Source organism: Syngnathus floridae, chromosome 2, assembly GCF_059516105.1.
Source record: "Syngnathus floridae isolate MCC-2025c chromosome 2, RoL_Sflo_1.0, whole genome shotgun sequence".
In the NCBI taxonomy this organism is placed as follows: domain Eukaryota; kingdom Metazoa; phylum Chordata; class Actinopteri; order Syngnathiformes; family Syngnathidae; genus Syngnathus; species Syngnathus floridae.
The window spans coordinates 21,039,183-21,060,232 of record NC_142414.1 but is presented as its reverse complement, the minus strand read 5'-3'; the positions used below and the strand labels follow the sequence as shown (position 1 = coordinate 21,060,232).

The 21,050-nt window shown below is 39.5% G+C and overlaps 1 protein-coding gene across 2 annotated transcripts in view; it reads right to left on the bottom strand.

Moving 5' to 3' along the window:
• Positions 1 to 5,805: 5,805 nt before the first annotated feature.
• Positions 5,806 to 21,050, bottom strand: part of LOC148402559 (neuronal acetylcholine receptor subunit alpha-4-like) — a 30,261-nt gene continuing 15,016 nt past the window's right edge. The window contains exons 1-6 of one of the 2 annotated variants that reach the window (XM_088367639.1): positions 16,196 to 16,493; positions 11,602 to 11,753; positions 10,889 to 10,933; positions 10,689 to 10,798; positions 7,076 to 8,483; positions 5,806 to 6,701 (exon numbers count right to left, since the gene is read on the bottom strand). In XM_088367639.1, the coding sequence (XP_088223765.1) occupies positions 6,576 to 6,701; positions 7,076 to 8,483; positions 10,689 to 10,798; positions 10,889 to 10,933; positions 11,602 to 11,753; positions 16,196 to 16,277 (1,923 nt within the window). In that variant the 5' untranslated portion in view covers positions 16,278 to 16,493 and the 3' untranslated portion in view covers positions 5,806 to 6,575. Of the gene's footprint in view, positions 6,702 to 7,075; positions 8,484 to 10,688; positions 10,799 to 10,888; positions 10,934 to 11,601; positions 11,754 to 16,195; positions 16,494 to 21,050 lie in introns of those variants that run through there. The other variant, XM_088367634.1, reaches the window with a different exon arrangement.

Genomic DNA, 21,050 nt, shown 5'->3' with positions numbered 1-21,050 from the left:
ATTAGATTGTCATACCTTTACGATCAGACCACATACCTGTGGACGGGAACTAAAACCCACACTAAACCATGGTGTTTTTGACGTATTAAGTAATTCCAACATGACAAGGGTGATGATTTTGAGAAAAGCAGGCTGATGAGAATAGGTCAGGTTTTCACCCACCTGTGAAGGCTCACCAAGAGAATATCCTAAGAAGAGCACCGTTTGGGATCTGGAAAGACTTTGACAGACCATGGAAGGTGGCACAAACACAGTGTGTCTCCATATAATGATATCCCAAGAGGGCTGGGCTCCATGCACCATGCTTTAAGTCATTCATGAGGCTCATCTCTCCGATGTTTTCGCTTCCAAGCCAGATTGGACCGTCTGTGAGTGTGTCGGTATGCTCTGCACACCTTCTGCAGACATGCACTTCGCATATGGATTGAGAGAGGCCCATTAGGAAAGCCTTGGCCACCAATCAGTATTTATTGGGGCCTGGATTATGTGATTAAGGAAGTGTGATGGACCAATTGATTTGGAGACCACCTTGACAGATGTTTCACCCTGAAATTCACCAGAAGCTGTTTAACCAAAGGTGCTTGCACCAAAGGGTTAACCTATGAGAGTGTGTGACAAATTGAGCTGTCTAATTAAGCTCTAGATCAGCAGTAGTGTGAAGAAAAATACACACTGAAATGTATTTAAGTACAAAGATTGAAAGTATATACATACACGACCTCTTTTGCTACTTTACCACAATGAAATTGGAAACATACTGCCAAAAAATAAACCACAAGAAAAATCACATATCTGCAACCTAATTTCTGACAAAATAATCAGTACTGAACTCAAAATGAATTCTGCATGAGGAAAACAAAACAATCCATCTATTTTCTATAGTGCATATTCTTAAGGCCCCAGCCTATCCCTGTTGACTTTGACAAGGTTACACCTTAGACATTCACAATTTAACGTTTTGATTCTTCAACTAAGATAACATACTCAGCAGGGCTTATTTTAACAACTGTAGTTGTTGGAGCACTCCAACTTGGAGCACAAATAGGCCGAAACCCAGGCGAATGCTGTCCTACCTCGTCTTGTGCATGAACTAAATGAGAAATGATTCACAACAGGTTAAATAAAGGTTAAATGCATGAATCAATAAAAACATTTGGCATTTGGGTTTCTTAGTAGGGTTTAAAATAGGGTTAGAGGATAGGTTTAGGGATAGGGCTAGGAGTTAGGTCTAGGGCTAGGGTTAGGGTTATTGGTGGAGTGTCCTAGTACAGTTTCAAAGTAAAGTCAGCTTTTCATCCTAGGTTTGGATTTCATAGTGTTTAAAACTAGGGTTAAAGTTTCAAACTAGGGTTCACGTTTCAAAATAGGGTTTCAAATTGAAGTTAGGGTTAGTTAGCTATGTTAGGAATTGGGGGTTAGAATTAGGGCTTGGTGTTAGGGTTTAGGTTATTTGGTATGTGCTGTAGTACGTTTTTAAACTAAAATCAGCTTTTCAAACTACGATTCAAACTGGGTTTAGGGTTTTAAAATGGTCCCAAACTAGGGTTTGGTTTTCAAAGTAGGGTTTTAAACTTAATTAATGGTTTCAAATTTGGGTTTGGGTTTCAAATATTTATTCAACATTAAAATTAAATTTTCAAAGTAGGGTTTAAACTAAGTTCATGGTTTTAAATTTGGGTTTGGGTTTAAAATTATGGTCCAGGTTTCAAAGTAGGGTTTTAAGCTTCAAACTATGGTTAAAGTTTTACAGTAAGGTTTCAAAGAATGTTTAGGGTTTCAAACTCGTGTGCCTGACTGGGCGTAGTAACAATAATGCTTAAAGGGGCACTTTCAATTTATTCATTTAGTTCCTTTGGTAGTCTTGTTAACCACAGATGCTTTTTAATAGTATTTCAGGCTATCGTTAGGTCTACTATAAATTATGTGCCAAAATTAATTAGGCATGTGCTGAAATCAATACAGAACTGTGCGGTGGGGTGAGTATCTCACCTTGTTAAATGCCGTGTTTCCATATTTTTTGCTTAATTGCCATTGTCACCTGTCTGTATTTTCAGAAGAATAATCAATAGATTCTCTGCTGAGCCAGTGGAAATACAATACAATAGTTGGCTGGCTAAGGACAGAGGGAAGGTCATCATGGCGGGCGTTCAAGTGTAAACGTCCCATGCTGTTAAATAGAAACTGTTTCGAGAGGGAGGGTCACGTGAGAGAACAGCATGCTGATGTGTGTACTGGGAATAGAATAAAGAGACAAAGCCTTCTAAGATTTCGAGTTAAAAAATGTCACGTTTTGGGGATGAAAACTATTAACATTCTCGTAATATTGTACGCCCGAAAATATGTGTGATGTGATTTCACAAAATCAGCCATATGTTGTGCTAACTGAAAGTCTGAACCGAAGTGACTGTGTTTTTTTATGTTTTGAAGCTAATCTGATTAAAAATGCATTTCTAAAATTTATTAGGAGGGCTTTGTGACGTAGTGGCAAGCATCATTGCCTCGCTCTAGCCATGTATCTCGCAGGGATGGCGAGGGAACGAGGAAGTGAGAAAGACCGTAACTTTGTGACTTGCTGTCACAGAGCCGAGCACAGCAAAAGACAGACAGACTACTTACCTCGATTCTATGTTGCACTACTTAAATCTTGACAAATGTATAAACTTTCTATCCCTATCTAGTGTCGGCTGAGGTGGCACGCTGCGGAATTAACTGCAAGAGTGATTCCTTTTTCTTTAAAAAAAAAAAAAAAAAGTCACTACTTTGGATAACCTTTCTACCTTGAAAAGCAGCAGCTCCAAGCTATTAAGACCCTCATTAACACAATTTGAAAGAGTTAGGCTATTGTTCCTCCAGATGGCATCACGGTAGCTTGGAAATAACGGAAACTTGTCCACATCAATCTTTCAACCATTAATATGCCTTGAGGTGCTTACTGTATAGTGTCCAAATGTGGTTCTCAACGTCTCCCTCGTCCAATAGACCTGACTGAAATGACCAGGATCATTACTGGGCTCCTTCAGAACTTGCTAATTAGCTGATTTCCTACATACATGAGCTTGTTCTCACCTTCTATTCAATGTGCTTCCTCCCACCTGTGTCTTGTCAGTCCTGATGTTTATAACCTCGTGTCCTATTCTGTCTCATCACCATCTCATTGGGAGTTACTGCCACATTCTAGTAGTTGTTCTCCTTTTGTTGACTCAGCTAAGCTCTGACCTTGATTGTTTTTAGACCTTGGCTTTTAGTCTCACGTACTTGATACCTTTCTTTGTATTCGCTGACCAGTAACCCTTGTAGTGAAACCAATATGTTTATTCAATAGTGCGATTTTGTCGTTCCTATTCGCCTTGAGTCTCCCATTTATGTGACGTCTTACCTCTTGAAATGACAGAAAGCGCTGCTGTTTTTGTGCAAAAGCACTGACTGGAACAGAATTCCACTGACATAAATGACTCAAGTGAACCGTATCACTTTAGTGAATGTCTCAGGGTAACCTGAGTCCATAAAATGTAGTGACTTCACCATCGCCAGGACAGAAAGCTTACAGTATGAGTGGATTCATTCCATGGAGGACAAACACAAGTATTTTTTGTTAGATTTATAATTATTCACTTGTGAGAGGAATTCATTATAAGAGCAGGTATTGGTGTCATGTTTTAAGTGGTTGGTATACAAACAGCTTTTCTTAAATTTTGAAAGAGAATTATCAGCAGCGTTGACGCATTCATACCTTGTTTAAAAAACTTAGGCTTCAAAAAATGTAAGAAAGAAAAAGAAAAGTGGTGACATTTGTCTGACAAGGGAGACTTTTAGTGATGGAAATCCACAATCCTGAAAGACTGCTGCTGTGCTAATGGTTCTGCAAGGTTGCACAGCGCTGCTTTTGTGTTTTGATTTTTATCACCCGGATATCTTGACACATTCAGTTATCTTGCCATACTGGCAGTGCCAGTCTGGCACAAAAGGTTTAAAGAGGAATATGTTAAAAGTGTTTTCATGATATCGGATTGTTGACTCATCTGATCTTATTTTCAAATATTTGCATCAGCTAAAGGAAAGCCTGAAATTGTATAGGCTAATCCAGATACTACCTCATAAATCTTGTTAATGATTCACTTTTAAATTATAGTTCTTTAGACAAAAGAAAAATATTTAAATAACTCACAAATTCTGATAAGAAGGTTAACTGACTGTGATCTTATCATCAGAATTGTGGACCTTTTTAATTATAAGAGTATGTGAAAATTAATCAGTTTTGTAATAATACTTTATGGCGGGTGGCCTTTTGACGAATGCTTAATGCTAAAATATTTTTGGATTCATTAATGTCTCCCATTTAACCTTGTGCAAAAATCTGCATCATTTTGAGGTTGCCATTACTCACCGCCATCCTGTGCTGTGGGGTATGACAATACAAAAATGGCTTTCATTACCTTTACAACTTGGGGCTCAGCTAGAGAGTGGCAACTTGGTGAGTCCAGTGTGTAAAAAACAAGGGCACTTGAGTTCCTAAAAAGAAATCAAAAACCCGGATTATGTTTTTTTCTAGTTTCAATCCTCGAGTAGCTCTTACTTAGCATCACCAAACTGCCAATTTGTGTGCTCATCCATGTGTGTGGAGCATCCAGTGATTTGAACACCACTCACGGTATATTAGTGGTGGGACTTGTATTTGTCGACTGTGTGTGGGAATTTACCTGACTCATCTTAATACCACCACTGACTCTCCTGTCGTAATGCTTTAGACACAATTGTACCAACCAATATAACTGTGCCATGGACATAATCTAGAACACCTCTGAATCAATATTTATCTAATGACATGGCAAAGAAGAAATAAATAAATGGGCTTCATCATCTCAACTCTCCTGGCACTGAACATGGGAATACATCAAGGCTCTTTTCTGAGCCCTCTACTGTATTCCATATACACCCACAATTGTGTCCACACATTATTCTACCCCAGTGGTCAAGTTTGCTGATGATACAGCTTGTCTTGCTCACTGATGGGGATGAGAGACATGGCATGGAAGACTGAGGAGAACATCTATGTCCTCAGATCCACCAACCACCAGGCTGTTGGACTTGAGCCATATTTAATCATACATATTTAGTCATGTTTGATGTTTTTAATGTTGCAGTTACACTACTTTTGCATTTTTGTACAAATATCCCAAATCTGCTTTGAAATTGAAAATTAATTCTTAGTAAGCTCTTTTTTTGAGCTGTTTGTTTGAAAATGCTTTCAGGTGTTGAGCTTTGGGTTGTGTAGCATCAATACAAAATTTCCAAGAATCCACTTGCTAAATACATTTTCTGTGTAATTCCCTTTCATTGAGTGTTTTTTATAAATCTATAAACATTCCATCAAGACTTTATATTATCGGCCGAACATTCCAGTCACAAGCCATGGGTTTCCAATGTACTGAGTGTTCTTTGTGATGGTTTATGAATGCCACATTCTGTCCTCATCGCCAGACAGATTTATAATTATAAAAATCTTGATATACTGTCAGCCAGTGTGGCCTTTTGCTGACTTTTCTTCACATTCTAAATCTCAAAACTGCCCTTCATTAATTATTTTATGCAATGTTTTCATACTGTGTAAGTTCAGAGTGAAATGATAACTGTGTTCACTGTTGTAATATTGTGGAATGTGAAGAAAAAACATCACCCAGGTTTGTATTTCATCACATCTTCTGTAGACTAGTGCAACATTCCTCCTTATTTACCGCAAGGTCTATGATAAGTCTTATTGTTATTATTAGTGGAATGCTTTACTGTGTGAAGCAAAACACGATGATACAGGTAGTACAACAAACCACTTTATTTTCTTACGTTTTTAACTTAAATTTCAATAAAAGGTGGTGCTGGTTTGGACAATTCTGCAGAATTAAGGATGTTTAAATTTTTGTGCAATTAAATCAATTTCCTTGATTTACTATGGGGAAAACTTGTGAATGAATAAACATTCCAAATACTTTTAAAAAGGATGGCAAGCACCCGTCGGAATGTTCTGAACAACTGTTTCCATGCTGGTGTTGTACTGAATGGATAAAATGACACTACCTGCTGGTGTTGTACTGAATGAATAAAATGACACTACCTACCCCAAAATTCTTAATTCACGCTTACGTGTTGATTATCATACCCATCCGTAATTGCAAGAGATGCCAATATTTACTTTGATTTCTCACTGAATAATGCACATATCGTGTTGACAAATTCTGGCAGATACAAGGAAGTGTGCATCTAGGAAGGCGATTGAAATTAATATTGTTCAACCTTGGTGGAGGTCTGTTCCCTACTGAGTGACATTCTGGTTACATAGGCGTTATTTAGAGATGCAAAGCTCAATGTCAAAATGGAGAAGTGAAAAGGGATGCTTTCACAGCCCCATAAATTATTTACTGTGCTCCTAGGAACTGTTGATAGACTTCCCTCCTTGTTCGTAACCTTTATGTTAATCTGGGACAAAACACTTGAAGCTCCTTTGCAAAAAGAAAAAGAAGAAAATAAATAAAATACAAAGACAAGTTAAATAACGTTCTTCTCTTTCCTTGGGCCAGTACATTTCAGATCATTCCAGCCAGCCAAGGAGGTAGAAAGAGTCCCACTGATCCCAGTATACACACCAGAACAAACATCCAGAGGAATATTCTGTCAATGACCATGGCGACGTACTTCCAGTCCTCCTTCACCTAACAAACAGGGAAAAACAGCAACAAGGGACATTGAGCACAGCATTCTAAGACACCAACGTCCTGTTAGTCAGCTGTCACTTTTCACCCTTGAGTGATTTATCACGAATGAGTGACTTTTTTTTATTGGGGTGTCTAGCCCCTAAATGTCATTCGATCTTATCCTCCCGTGAAAAATTCAACACTGAATAGCTTGTTGTTTCAATTATTGACTTTTGCAGTGAGAATCAGTCACATCTTTTTCTTTCTAATTATTTTTTTCAACTGCATCTACCATGCAGATATTTAGAAAACGGCTAGAAACCACCCCTTCCCTGTTCAGCAATTTTCTAACCAAAGTGCCTTATGTCATGAGATAACCTGGCACAACTCACCGAGAAGTCGTCATCCTCTGCCCTGAGATGATCAGCTATGTATTGAACACCCTCAAGGGCTCGTTGCATAGCAGGAGACATGCGATGAATCACGGCCTCTTGTTGGTTTCTTGGGTCTTTAGCGGGCTCTGCGTTGAGGGTTTCTGTGAGGCAATTTGTCGAGGCTTGTTTGGTTTGGTTTGGGGTCCCAGTCCATTTCTCCTGGCCTTCGTTGTGGAGGCAACAGTACTGGAAGCCGCCCGAGTGACAACGTCGTGCAGCTCTCAGGGGAACCTCCCTCTGCAAGTCGCACATTTGCTCTACGCTGAGTGAGCGGCCCTTTGACGACAGTTTATTTGTGTCTTCCGTGGAAAGGGTGTGAAGGGGTCCGAGAGCCAAAGTTGGGGGTAAGGAAAGTTGAGAAGATGACAAGATGGAAGTGTTTTGCCCTCGTTGGAGAACTGAATACTGTTTAATGGGTGACTGGCAGAAAATGTTGGCCTTAACTGGAGGATCTTCCTGGTTGAGTTCCTTGATAGGGGAGGACGATGGTGAAGGGGAGCAGACGCGGATGTTTGGGCTGTCGGATGGAATTTGGACCTGTCCTATTTGCGTCAGCCCTGTCTCTAAACCCGTCCAAAAGGTCTGGGAGTTGCCCGTGGCTGATATTATAGTTGGGCGGTGCATCATCTCGATCAGCTTCTTGCAGTGTTGTTTGGCTGTGCCCGGGGGCCGCTTCATGAACAGGACCCTGGGCACCATGTCCAAAAAGACCCTTCGCACCCAATGGGGCATTCCGTGGGTTTGAGGTGATCGGTGGTGTACGTTCAAAACAAATACGGTGATTATAATTGAAAGGGTAACAAAGACCATGGTAAACAGGAGGTATTCGCCAATGAGTGGAATCACCAAGGATGTGGATGGTATTATCTCTGTGATCAACAGCAGGAATACAGTGAGAGACAATAAAACGGAAATGCACAAGGTGATCTTCTCTCCACATTGTGACGGTAAATAAAACACCAGCACAGTCAAACAGGAGATAAGCAGACAGGGGATGATAAGATTAATGGTGTAGAACAGCGGGAGCCTTCGGATGATGAAGTAGTATGTGATGTCTGCATAGATCTCAGTGCAGCACTCGTACTTTTTGGTGTTGTACTTGCCCACAGCATTCATGATAACCCACTCGCCGCTCTCCCAGTAGTCCATCTGGTCCACATCGCTGGCTATGCTGATAAGGTCAATCTTGGCCCGGTCATAGGTCCATGAGCCAAACTTCATCTTGCAGCTTTGTTGGTCAAAGGGGAAAAAGGTGACATCGATGCTGCATGACGATTTGTAGATGGCTGGTGGCATCCACTTTATCCGTCCATCATGGAATAGGTGTGCCTTAGTTAGGTGGGTTACCGCAAAGTCACCATCAGCACTGCGGATAAGTAACAGTATATAAATTAAAGGTGTGATTACCAATAAATGAAACGCGCCCTGAAAGATTATTCAATCATTTCATTTTCATGACAAAAATAGTATAGATCCATGGCAAACTTTGTAAGTAAAGTTAGACTACAGCTTCATTCCATTTTTTTTGCCCATATGTAGATGATCGGATTCTTTCATGCAGTGCAATTTGAATTTTTTTAAAATCCGAACTGGGCCTCTTTCGTAGTATGTGTAAATCGGATATGTTTCCGATGCATCAAGAGAATAGACGTTCATCCGTACATGTCTGGCCTCTACGTCATCAAAGGCAAATATGCGCTCCGCTCAGCTGGAGCAAACTACAGACGTTTGTCCGTGATTCAATATTTTAGGTGGGGCCCGATTGATGTGGATTTTTTTGTGGCTGATGCCGATTACGATATTTGGCAGACATAATTACAGATAACAGCATATTATTTAAATAGGACCACAGGCAGAACATTTGATTGGTCTTTAAAACACTTTGTCCTTTAGTATTTGTTTAAAACTACAACAGATAGGACTTTTCAAGTACAAAAACATACATAAGGACTACTACAATTTTTATCCTTGGAAAAAAGTGCCCCATTTAAAAATATGCATAAAGTCACAAGTTGATTGGACAGGAATTGGGAGGTAAGTATGTATTTGTGACCTTCTTCTTTAAGCGGTCACACTCTACTTGTTTGATGTGCACCTGGGTTCAGAATCACACATATATTGAACAAAACTGTATGTCGACTGTGAAGGCAACCCATAAATAGAAATTCCCATGTCTAACAGTTTTACAGCAAGGACATGCCCCCTTACCTTCACTTTATTATCTTCTGCCTCAAGGCAACCACGTCCACAATACACAACCTTTTTCCAAGGCTGAGTTATGCCATGCAAATCATAAACTTAAACCTCTCATGTACATCACCTTCAATATGTTCTATCTTCTCAGAGGAGGGCAAATGCTCGGGTTTACAAACATACTGCATAAAAAATACACTTTGCCTGAAATTCAATGCATGAAATGTCATGAGAAGCGCTACATTTTGGGCATCAGGAAAGCCACACAAATAGCTCTAAGTTAATGAGAAGTTGGGAGATGTAACTAACTAAGTAAAAATGAATCCCGCTCCAGTTTTAGCTAGATGTTAATTTCAGTGTCATATGCTTTCAAACTACGGCGACCTGTGTGCAGTTCTCTCTTTGTCTTGTCCTATTAGTTTCATAGTGCGTAGGCCATTTAATCACAAGACAACAATATACGTATTTTTGAATGACAAGTCGATTTGGTGATTGTATTGCTCATATCTAATACATTTCTTTGTTATAATGGTCATTTTGAATTCCCTTCACACATAATAAGAATCACACTGGATGCATTTTATCTGAGGCTCTTTCAAACACATTTAATTACATTTTATCTCTTTAGTTCTTCAGCCTAATGTATTGCCTTGTGCAATGTAGCGCGTTTGTTTATGGCCATTCCCATTAAGGATGACCTTGTTCACAGCCAAAGTACTTTACGACGTTGGCACAGGACAAGAGTGTTGGCACGGTGGAGGCATCTTCTTGTTTTCTTCCAGTAACGCTTTCTGCTGGAATTGAATCAGCAAATTCTGCACATTAATGCTGATGTGATTCCGCTCGCTTCAGGCATGGTGATTGCGCCGGTCAAAGTAATGTTTTACTGTATTCTACCCAAGGATGGCCATGATAAATTGATTTATATACTACATGGTCATGATGGTTGTGAACTTTGATGAATAATGATGTTGTCAAGGGATTAAATGGAGTTGTATTAAATTTTAGAGCAGCAAGCAAAGAAAGCAAAATGTCTGATAGCAATTTTGCTTGTGGTAGAAATAAAAAAGCCACATTTTTTGATCTGGCTTCTAAGTCGAGGCAAATCATAGGATCAAACTTTCTCTCTTACTTTTTTTGTTGTTTATTCACACATTAAAAAAAAATTAAACTTGAAGGGAATACGTTTGAACATGTACCACAAAAAAGTGTGTAGTTCTTCCTCGGGAACGTTCCTGTTAACTGTTTACACAATTATAAAGTACACATCCTGATGATGTTGTTCATGTGCCAGCAAAGTGCGAGTTATTCTCATGGTAAGATACAATTATTTTTGGTTGATACGTAATTTTAACAATGTATAAGAGGAGACCCTCACTTATTATAAAGGACGATGTCAGGCCTCCAGATAATCTCTGAAGGAATGCGGATGGAGGTGACGTTTTCGTATTCCTCTGGGTTCCAGCGCAACTTGTAATCGTTCCATTCCTGGAGAAGAACATTCATCATGCGGTAGTCACCATGCTACAGTTCCATATTGAATTCAGTGGAGCTATTTGCATCTTATCATTTACATACTTGCTTGAGCCAGACGTTTGTGGTCATCATCTGGTTCTTCTCATCCTTTTGGTGAAAACAAAAATCAACTTCTTTTAAAACACTTTAGAGATGTTATGATCTGTTACTCATACAAATTTATTCAAAAACATCAGTGTTTTGTTCATAAGTACATATGAAATAAAGGCACCCATAGTTTACGATAATACTGGCGAAAAGAAAACAATGCAACACTGCATGGCTGCAACATTTGCCAAGCTCTTCTCAGCTCTGACGCATTCTGTAGGAGACAACTTGGCCAAGAGCTGACTTACATTCTTAGGCATGTGGCACAAGTGCTGTCTCTAATTGTGAGTCAAAACAATCCTCATGGTCATGCAGGCTTTGCATTTTCAATCATATGAGCTCACGCTACAAAAAATTGTGTTCCCAGCACCAAATGTCACGTTTTTCCTGAGTCAACAGAATTTCTCGAATAGGATTTATGTAAAGTGTTGAATTTTACACAGTGCTTGCAAAAACTATTTATAGGAACACATGAGAAAATATCAGGTTTACTGGTTTACATAAGCCTCTTTTTTTAATTAACATTGGTGTTTTGACCTGTAAAAATTATGTTGCTAATGAACTGCAAAGAAACAAGTTTGAGTCGCCAGTGTTTCTGTGCACATTTGCGACACAAACAAACCCACGAACGAGACATTGTGTTTTAAAGTAGTGAGGATTTTACTCACCACATCGATAAGCTGAGCAATAGAGAGACCAAAGTGGACCAGCACTGTGTCTGAAGAGTTTTCAACAGGCCTGGAGAGCTTATTGTAACGCACAAACAGATCCTGGAGTAGCTTCTCCTCAGCGTGAGCCCGGGGTCCAGTGTAGCAGTAGACTAGAGGTGATTACAAGGAATGTGTTGATTAAAATGCTTCATTCTGGCAGTTTAAGTTAGAAAGTTGTTGTTATCACACATTGTTGTCATTATTAGATTGTTTGATTGTCCAAACATTAATATTTCATATGCTACTCACTGACTAGTTTAGTTTATGCAATAAAAAGATCCACAGTTGTGATGAAAACAGAAGGCCACCTCTGCTAGACCAAGCTGGCGTCATGGTTACACGAGACAGTGGGGAACAGCAAAACGAAAGATGAATGTGGATCAGAGGACACGTCGCGTCTTTGTCACCCCACCCTCGCACAGTACTCCCTCCCACCTGTGCACCGGTGTCCCTTCGCTACTCATCTAATGGAACCCTCCCTCTCTTTTAAAACCAACTCACATTACACAGAAGATGACCTCGCGAGGTCCCAGAACAATTAGAGACTTGTCCCGAGGCTTGCACAGTGCATTTTCAATCTGTGTACGCAGCATTTTTTTTTCCATATTGAGATGGAGCTTTCTTCTATTTGAGCCATTCATCATAGAGTGATTCATATATAAGTGACTTCAATTACTACAACTCTGGTACTGCTGCATTATTTAGTATGTTTGATGTGATGGAGTCATCCATCATTGCATCTATCATTTTACCTCACTATACTGTATTTATTATTTTGAAGTGGACACTTGCAGCCAAAAGAGGCATTAGGAGACTGACCTTGTCAAATCTATTTTATTCTCATTGGCAATGGTGTTGATTAAATTATTTTGTTTTGGGGTGTTAAATTTTCTTCCTAAAAAAATTCTGTAACTTGAGAGAGCAAGAGGGAGAGCAAGCAAGAGAGACAGCGAGAGTGAAACTTTATGTGAAAAAGTACCCCAAAAAATCACCCAAAAAGTAGTGAACCGCAGAAGCACAGTCACGACAAAGAACAGTTGCATACACATTGTTTTATATAAAATAAAAACTAAATATAAAAAAACAGATAGCTAAAGCAATAAATTAATAACATAAAATTACTCAATACAATAAAACACTAAAACAATGCTGCGTCTCATGCTCAGTCAAAAGCCCAAGAATGAAAATGTGTTTTAAAATTTATAAATGGACAGAGAGGGCTTGCCAGATCTTAAAGGCAAGGTCATTCCAAAGGGAGGCACGGGCATAACATCTACTGTGAAGGGAGGCCAAAATTGGAGTTATACAGTACACGCTACCCAAGGCAAGAAGCATCTTTTGAAGCTCAAATAGTTTAGTGCCATCCAGGCGTGACATACTGTAGATTTGACTGGCATCTGCATAGCAGTGAAAGGAAATATCTTGCAACAAATACAACGAAAACAGCAGGGCCCCAGAATTGAACCCTGTGGAACACCATATTGCAGTGGGACAGAGTAGGACACAGTGCAATCAAGGCTAAAACACAAAGTCTTGCCTGCTAATGGTATCTAAACAAAACTAGAGCACTACCATTAATGCTCACCTGGTGCTTAAACTGAGTCAGCAGAATACTGAGATCCATCGTATCAAACGCTGCAGCCAGATCCAACAAAACAAGATGTGTATAGTGTACAGGACACTAAGCTATATATGTGCATGGTTAATGAATTAGCCACTCGCTGTTTGTGCTATTTTTAACGGTTGGGTGCAAGCAAAAACAGCGCAATCCTTTACTGAATTCGGCTTTCGGTGCATTGTATGAAATTCTGCCTCCTCAAGAGAAAATACTTAGAGTCAGTCCTTTTAAGGGTGCTTGGTTTTGTTCTGTAAAACCTCCTATACTTTAGCTCTACCCCCTAGCTGTCAAGGTAACAGAAACCAAACTCACTATTGGCCTGCCACCATATGAGGCTTGATGTAAATAATTCTATAACACTTTATTCTTGGCGTATTTTGATGAAAACAAGGTTTCTGACATGGGTGGGAAAATGTGTACAATTGTGTGAAAAATATATAATTTAAACAAATCAATACTGAATCTCTGCTATAAGGCAAAATTGGCTGCCTTACTGAGCTACAACCAGAAGAGGTGCTGTTGATTCGGTCTCAGCTAGTACAAGGCTTAGTCTATCCACCTACTGCATGTTAGAACAGAAGAACAGATGTTACTGTTGTCCTCCTACACATTCAATCAAAGCTGATGTGCTGTCCTTTACTTGCCTGCAAACAGGCATCCTCAGATTTAAAAGGCCCAAGATCGATATATGTTTAGTCATACCTATTTTATGCTGAAATCCATGTGCAGGTGCCCATTAAGCAAACAGCAACAAAACATAGTAGCCTACACAGTAACCTTTGTTTCATCTTTATTAGCCAGCAACGCCCCTACATTGCATCGGATTTAAATGAAGCACACTCTGAACTAAATAGCTAGAAAGGTATGTGAGGCAAAGCAACGGAGTTTTGTAAAAGGTAATACATGTTTCATGGTGCACTACTTGGCCTTGAAAACACTTTTCATTCCATTTGATCAATATACAAAAGGCAATTTATTTCATTTGACGGAAGCCTGGGAAAAGTGTATTTGTGTTTTCACATATTCAAATAAAAATATACAATAATGTGTTGTATTTCATAGACATACAATTGATTTGTCAATTGTTTAATCTTCTATTTTATGGCAATCTAATAAGCACGATGGTAACTGAATGTGGCATCTTAAGATGTTGTACAAACTCAAACATTGACTTCAAAATGCCCTTTCCTGTAATTCCAGCCCAACCTGCATAGACAAGTTGATGAAGCAACTGAAAAATACAATTAAACAGACATGTGGTTCTAACAATACATTCTGTATATAATCGTCAAAATAGGGCTCTACTGCCTTTCTGTATGCTGTTTCAACCTTTTTTTCAGTATTCAAACCATGTAATGACGTCCATCCAATTAATAATGAAACCCTGATTTTCACTGCTGTTACATCACATCATATAAAACCAGTGTAAAATAAAATTCAGGGATAACAGACAGGACTTACATATGTTAAATAGATCTGGAATATATAAAGAATTTCTGAAGACAAGTCAAGAAATACTACTGAAACTTTTGAATTAAAACCCCACTTCTAAACACTATTTACAAATTGGGGCAAAACAGTAAGCAGTGGTTAAAGAGACAGTATGTAGAATGTTGTGCCATCTAATGGTGAACTAATTGAATGCAATGACCTATTTTTTGTAAGCACACACACTATGGTACACAGAGAGACCACATGTTGCAAGCCTTCCACGCATTTCTTCAGCAGGGATGCAAGCAAAATATCACAAATGACTTGTAATACTCCCTCAAGTGAGAAAATACATTGCATTTGTTACACAAGCTGTAGTCATTGATCCAGCAAATTTACGATGAGGTGAGCGTCTCCTTCAAATATCTGTTGCAGAAAGATGGTGGCGAGACATGTCAGCGTCCTGTACGGTGAGGCGTAACCCACTCTTATGTCGTAACACATAATGTGTCCTATGATTTAATATTTAAAACATTGACGTGCAAGAATTTTTTTTTTTTTTGCATATTATGGAAATTAATGATGGGTTTTTAAAATGAAATGTCACACACTGCCACTTAACCTTTTTTTACTTTTATGACAGTTGACAATGTGTGGTCATCATTTCCTGAAAGATAAATATTTTTATTTGCTAATTAAATGAATAGGAGTTCTACCTGTGGCATAAGAGGAATGTATTGTTTGAATCCCCATCGAGTTATAATATTAGATCTGTAAACTACAATAATAAAGCAAACATAACAAATGAACAAATATCCTGCAGAGTTTCTCACTTCCAACACTGATTTAATCAGTGCTATGACACATTCGCCAAACTGGTGCGTCCAGGATAGTTAGCCTCTGGTTTTCCGGCGCCACTGGACCCAATTCTGTCCTCTTTGATCAATGTGCTCTCTGTAGCCAATAGTGCACGAGCAGCAAATATTTGTTAGCAGCGTTTGCTCTCTGTCGCCAACAACACTTTTTAGCAGGTCGCCAAAGCAACAGAGGTGTTCATCCTCATCCAGTGGACGATGGAGGAAAATTATGCTTTTTGTTTATTACATCATGTCCAAAACGATATGGGAATATAAAGAGCAAAAGAGGGTATTAAACAAATTTTCTTTGATTGTTTTTAAAAGTATATGGTATATGATCACAGAAAAACGATAAAGCAAAGGCCAAACCAAGCAGCATGACCCCCCACCCAAAAACATTAATAAAAAAAAAAAAATCACACGCCATACTATGACAATGATGTATTAATAAGATGGAAACATGATGTACTTCTCTTAGTAGGAAAACATCCTCCATCCATCCTACCGTTTTAGTTTCAGCTGAAAATGAGCAGAATATTTTCAACATGACTGAAAGTTTTAAAAGGAGGGCACACCTTCAAAACACAAAGCAAATATAAAACATATCTATCACATCGCACTGTAGTATATGAAGAATAAAAATTACCTTGTGTGCTGAGAGTGAGCAAAAGTAAGCTGAAACATTTGTTTACACCCATGGTGCTTTTCAAGCTGCACGATGTCGCCATAGAAACAGTGCAGTCTTGCTTCAGATGATCTTATTAAAGAACCAAATTTTGAATGAGTCAATGTCAGCCTGGTGCTGCTCCGCCTCATCCATCTGGCCGCTCCTGTCACTCTGCTGTCCACTTTGAGTTGAGACAGACGGACGCCTGCCTGCCTGCCTGGATTCAACACGAGCAGGTGCCTTCTCGCTCTGGTGAAATCCTCGGATCACATGAGTTCCCTTCCCTGCCCCTGTATATGGATGAGTTGACTCCCTCACTCCACTCACTCATCTCTCAGCCTCCTCCCTCCTTCCTTCCCTCCCTCTCTCTCTTTGTCTCCCTCCCTCACTTGAGCTTCGAACAGTTCCCTAAGTATGTACAATGGATTTTACCGAGTGTGAGCAGAATTCATTTGACTCTTGTTATGAAATATTTTTCCCCCTTTGGAAATGATGCTTTTACTGGTTCAGATCGTGATGAAAACTGAATAAATTCTTGTTTTGAGTGCAAGTTTGCCTTCCTCAAAAAATCAAATTTTAATTCACTTAAATAGCACTTGATTTGAATAAACTATTTTCTCCAGGCACTTTTCTTTGGAGTATGAAAAAAACATTTACTTTGTTGTTGTTCCATATAGAGCAAGTACATATCATGTCAAAACACGATCACTGAAGCATGTTATAGGTATAATATTAAGGCATCATCTATGAAAAATGTGGATACGCCTCTCTCTTACGCACGCACGCACGCATGCACGCACGCACGCACACTCACACACTTATGAAGATAATCTGTTAAATTACTTTGACCTTGACTATGACACTTTCCTTGGTGAAGGTCATATGATAAGTCTCTCCAGCCTTCCCTCTCTTTCTTTCTCCCTCTCTCTACCCCACACACCCGCACACACACTTCTGTGCATTCTCAGCCTCCCACATATTTTCTCTTCTCTCCAGCCCAATCTTCCAGTTGACTCTTTCGGTTGTGTGTATGTGTTCATATGTGTGTGTTGCAATGTAGCTGACAGCAGATATTGTATACAAAATATAAACAGAAAACCAATATATGCATGACTGCAAAATATCTGTCAAAGTCCTGACTGCTGAAAATACCAGTGTGTTATGCATAAAATAACATCTTGGATACACTTCAGGCTGAACTTAATCTCATCCCCTTGGTTGTTGCACCCTGACCCACACTGCTAGCAGACCTCTCTCTCTCTCCCACTTGGAGATTTTTATGTCAGGCAATGCCTGGTAGGCTCTACTTGTAGATAAATGTGTCAGTATTTGCCCAGGTTATCTGCACTCGTCTAGCAATGGATGAGCTCACCGTGTATCACAACACCGTGTAAGCTCCTAAAAGGTGGGAGACCCTTGAAAGTGCGACTGTCACCTTAAATCCACTGCAATCAATGTCACAAAAGAGAGAAAAGATCTTGGACATTGTTTAAATGTTAGTTAAAAAACACTGATCTTGCGTAAAGGTTTGTGAAACTTTATGAAGCTAGCAAATTTAATTTCTCTCACTCAGCTTAGATTTGTCTATAAAAGCACTTTAAAAACAACTGCGGCTGCAAATTAAAGCCCGAACATACAAATAAGACATATAAAAAAAGAGTTGTAACAGTAAATTAGAATGCATTAAAACAGTATGGAGACTATAACAGCAAAATAAATCCTAATCACGTTGAGTTGAAAGCTGAAGAATAAAAATGTGTAATATTACATTGGACAGATTTAAACTAATTACACACTATTAAGTAATAGTAGTAGTATTTTGTATTCCAAGCATGTGTACATTTGTGCATATGTAAGGACATTATGTCATCACATGAGTGAAAGGTAAACAAGCCATTCATGACACTATTATATGCAAAGCAGAAAATCTCAGATGCCAAGGATTAGATGATATTGGTAGATACATTTAGCTATATTAAATACTAAAGTTGCAAGTCATTCATTATGGGAAACAGTAACGTATTTAAAAGTTGCGAGCACAGTCTAGCTACGAGATCTGTCTTTGCGCTTCTCCATGGGAACCAGAAGTCTGGATGATTTTGAACGAATGATTGAATCTTGATTGTCGCTGTCCGTTGCCAGGCAACAAAATGTACTTTGAAGGCTCAATTCGCACAAGAAACATGAAACAATGACCAACATGGGGAGGCCTAACGGCATTCGCTATTAAAGCGCGCCAAGATCTTAAATGGAAAGAGAACACAAGGGAGGAGGAGAAAGAGGAAAAGATGGGGCTCTCCTTGGTGGAGGAGAATTGGTGGATGATTTTGACAGCTCACGTATATATTTATAAATGTTATGTAAAAAAAAAGAAGTCCTCCAGCAAATATAGTGCAAAACAGACATCATCCATTCACTTTTGAAACTGTGTGCTTTAAACTGTACACGCATCCAATAACCTGTCTCATTTAATTGTTGGCCAAAAACTTATGTGGGAGGAGCAATAGCAATGCCAGCCCATTAATCTGTATTGTGACCAGATATCTACTTAACTAGTTTGTGCGCGGGCGAGGAGTTACACTCCACAAAAGTATCCCATGGCTAAAATGGGATCTTTAGAAATCATTTCAAAATTGTTTGGGGCTTCTGGTTTGGTCACATCCCAAACAATAGTGCTGATGCTACTTAGGGCATAAAAAAGAAGACATCAGACGTGTGCTATGTTATCCAACATATTGTGTGGACATGGTCGATAAAATGCTACTTTGAGACCATTTGTGGACCTCCTGGATTCATCTGAAGAGACCAGAGGAAAAAACTGCTGTGTTCAAGTGTTTATTAATTAGCTCATTTCTACCCACTGGGTCTGCCAACTGCTGAGTTTCTTTCGCTACACTCCTACTGGACTTTTATCAGCTATCAACACACATAATCGGCAAATGAAAGTTAGGTAGCTCAGGGTTGGCGTGAGGGTGAGGGGCTCGCTTCATCTCGGTCACATGACCGTTAGTCATGACTGGATCGAGTGAACAATGTCTTTGATTAGAAAAATATTGATGTGTACACTGCAGAGGCACTACTCTGTGGGTGCATTGAAAATCTGATGGAGATATTTACCAGCAGCAAAAATAAATTCATACCTGGTACAGTATATTCGTTTTTCACTTGTGAAGAAAAAAAATCATGTAATGTACCTAGAAAGCAGCAGTTCCATGAAGTGAAAAGCCGGAGATCCTGCTAAAGCAGTGGTTCTTAACCTTTTTGGAGGTACCGAACCCCATGAGGTTCATATGTGCATTCACCGAACCCCTCTTTAGGAGGGGGTACCGGTGTGTTCGGCCATCCGCGGACGGGGGGTGGGGGGGAGGGTCGATGACATACCAGCAAATCGGTGTGACTTCTGCTGTTGCCTTTGCAAGACCAGGGGCGGGGGCGGGGTGGGGCGGGGTGGGGCAATGACATACCAGCTCTGCCGAACCCCTGAAGCCAACTCACCGTTCGATCGAACCCAGGTTAAGAACCACTGTGCTAAAGCTTTTATTGTGTGTGTGTGTCTGCTTTGTTTTCCCCATTCAAACATGCTGGGAGTGATATGACAATATATGGACATATTGGGACACAATTCCTTAAATCCAATTTGTTGCACTAGCTTAGATTTGTAGATGGAACCTCTTGCAGCTGGGTGAAAAGCAAACTACTCCCTGGGTCGAACTCTAACCAATCAGAGGGCACATCCAGTAAAGCAATCTGCCATGATGTGTTTTTTGTTGCTGTTAGTTTTATTTTGTTTGTTTCTGAATGAGCGCGCTTGTCTGTTTTTAAGTCCTTGTGATCTCTCAAACATCATCAGTCACGGCCTAAAGACTGTTCCAATTCAAATTACGAATAAACCAAGAACGCGCGGATGAGTCTCTTGTCAGCTATCTTAAGTCAAGGATTCGTCGGTTGGGTACTTGTGAACACAACTAGGATGCATTTAGTGCCGCTATCATGGAAACACAACCATTCCAGTACATTCAGAGACTCGTGTTTGGGTAGACAGTACATGGCGGCTTCACAAGACCGTACTCTGCATTCTTGATATTGATGGACAGCTTTTGTCATTTAATTGCTTCTGTTCTCTCTGTTATTAAATATGCTAATGATATGCTATTTTGTTGTGAGTTCATTTCCCGAGTTTCTTCGTTGTTTTGAATTGCTGTCTTAATTTGGTTCTTTGATAATCCTACGCACTTTTGTTCTTTTGTTAATAAATAATTTTGGAGATTACTAGTGCTCCCAGGGTTTTGCCTTCCTGCAACCATAAAAAACTGTGACACAATCACATTCTACATTCATGCATGTTCTCCCCATGCTGCATGTTTTCCCCATGCCGGGGCGGATTTCTCATCTTAGTATTTTTCCCATATCCTTCAAGACATGTATGTTACATTTATTGACCGCTCAATTTTTTTTTTTCCGGAACTCAAGATGTGCTGTGAAAGGGTGTCTTTTTTGTCAAGGGCAGTCCCCGCCTTTCGCCCAATTTATGCAATGCTGGGATAAGCTCCAGATCACTTGTCACCCCATGCGAGGGCAAGCAGGACAAAATGAATGGATGGAAGCACATCTGGTGACAGATGTTTAACGAATAAAAAACCCGACACAAACATAAATTTGGAATGTTCTCTGTTCGTCTGACATACCGAATAGCATAACTAAGGTCCCTAGCCCATCCTCTTATTTTAAGGAAGTCTTTCACAATGTAGGGTACTGTAATTTCTGGACTATAAGCCGCACCTGATTATAAATCACACCAGCAAAATTTGAGGAAAATTTAGTTTTTTTCATAAAT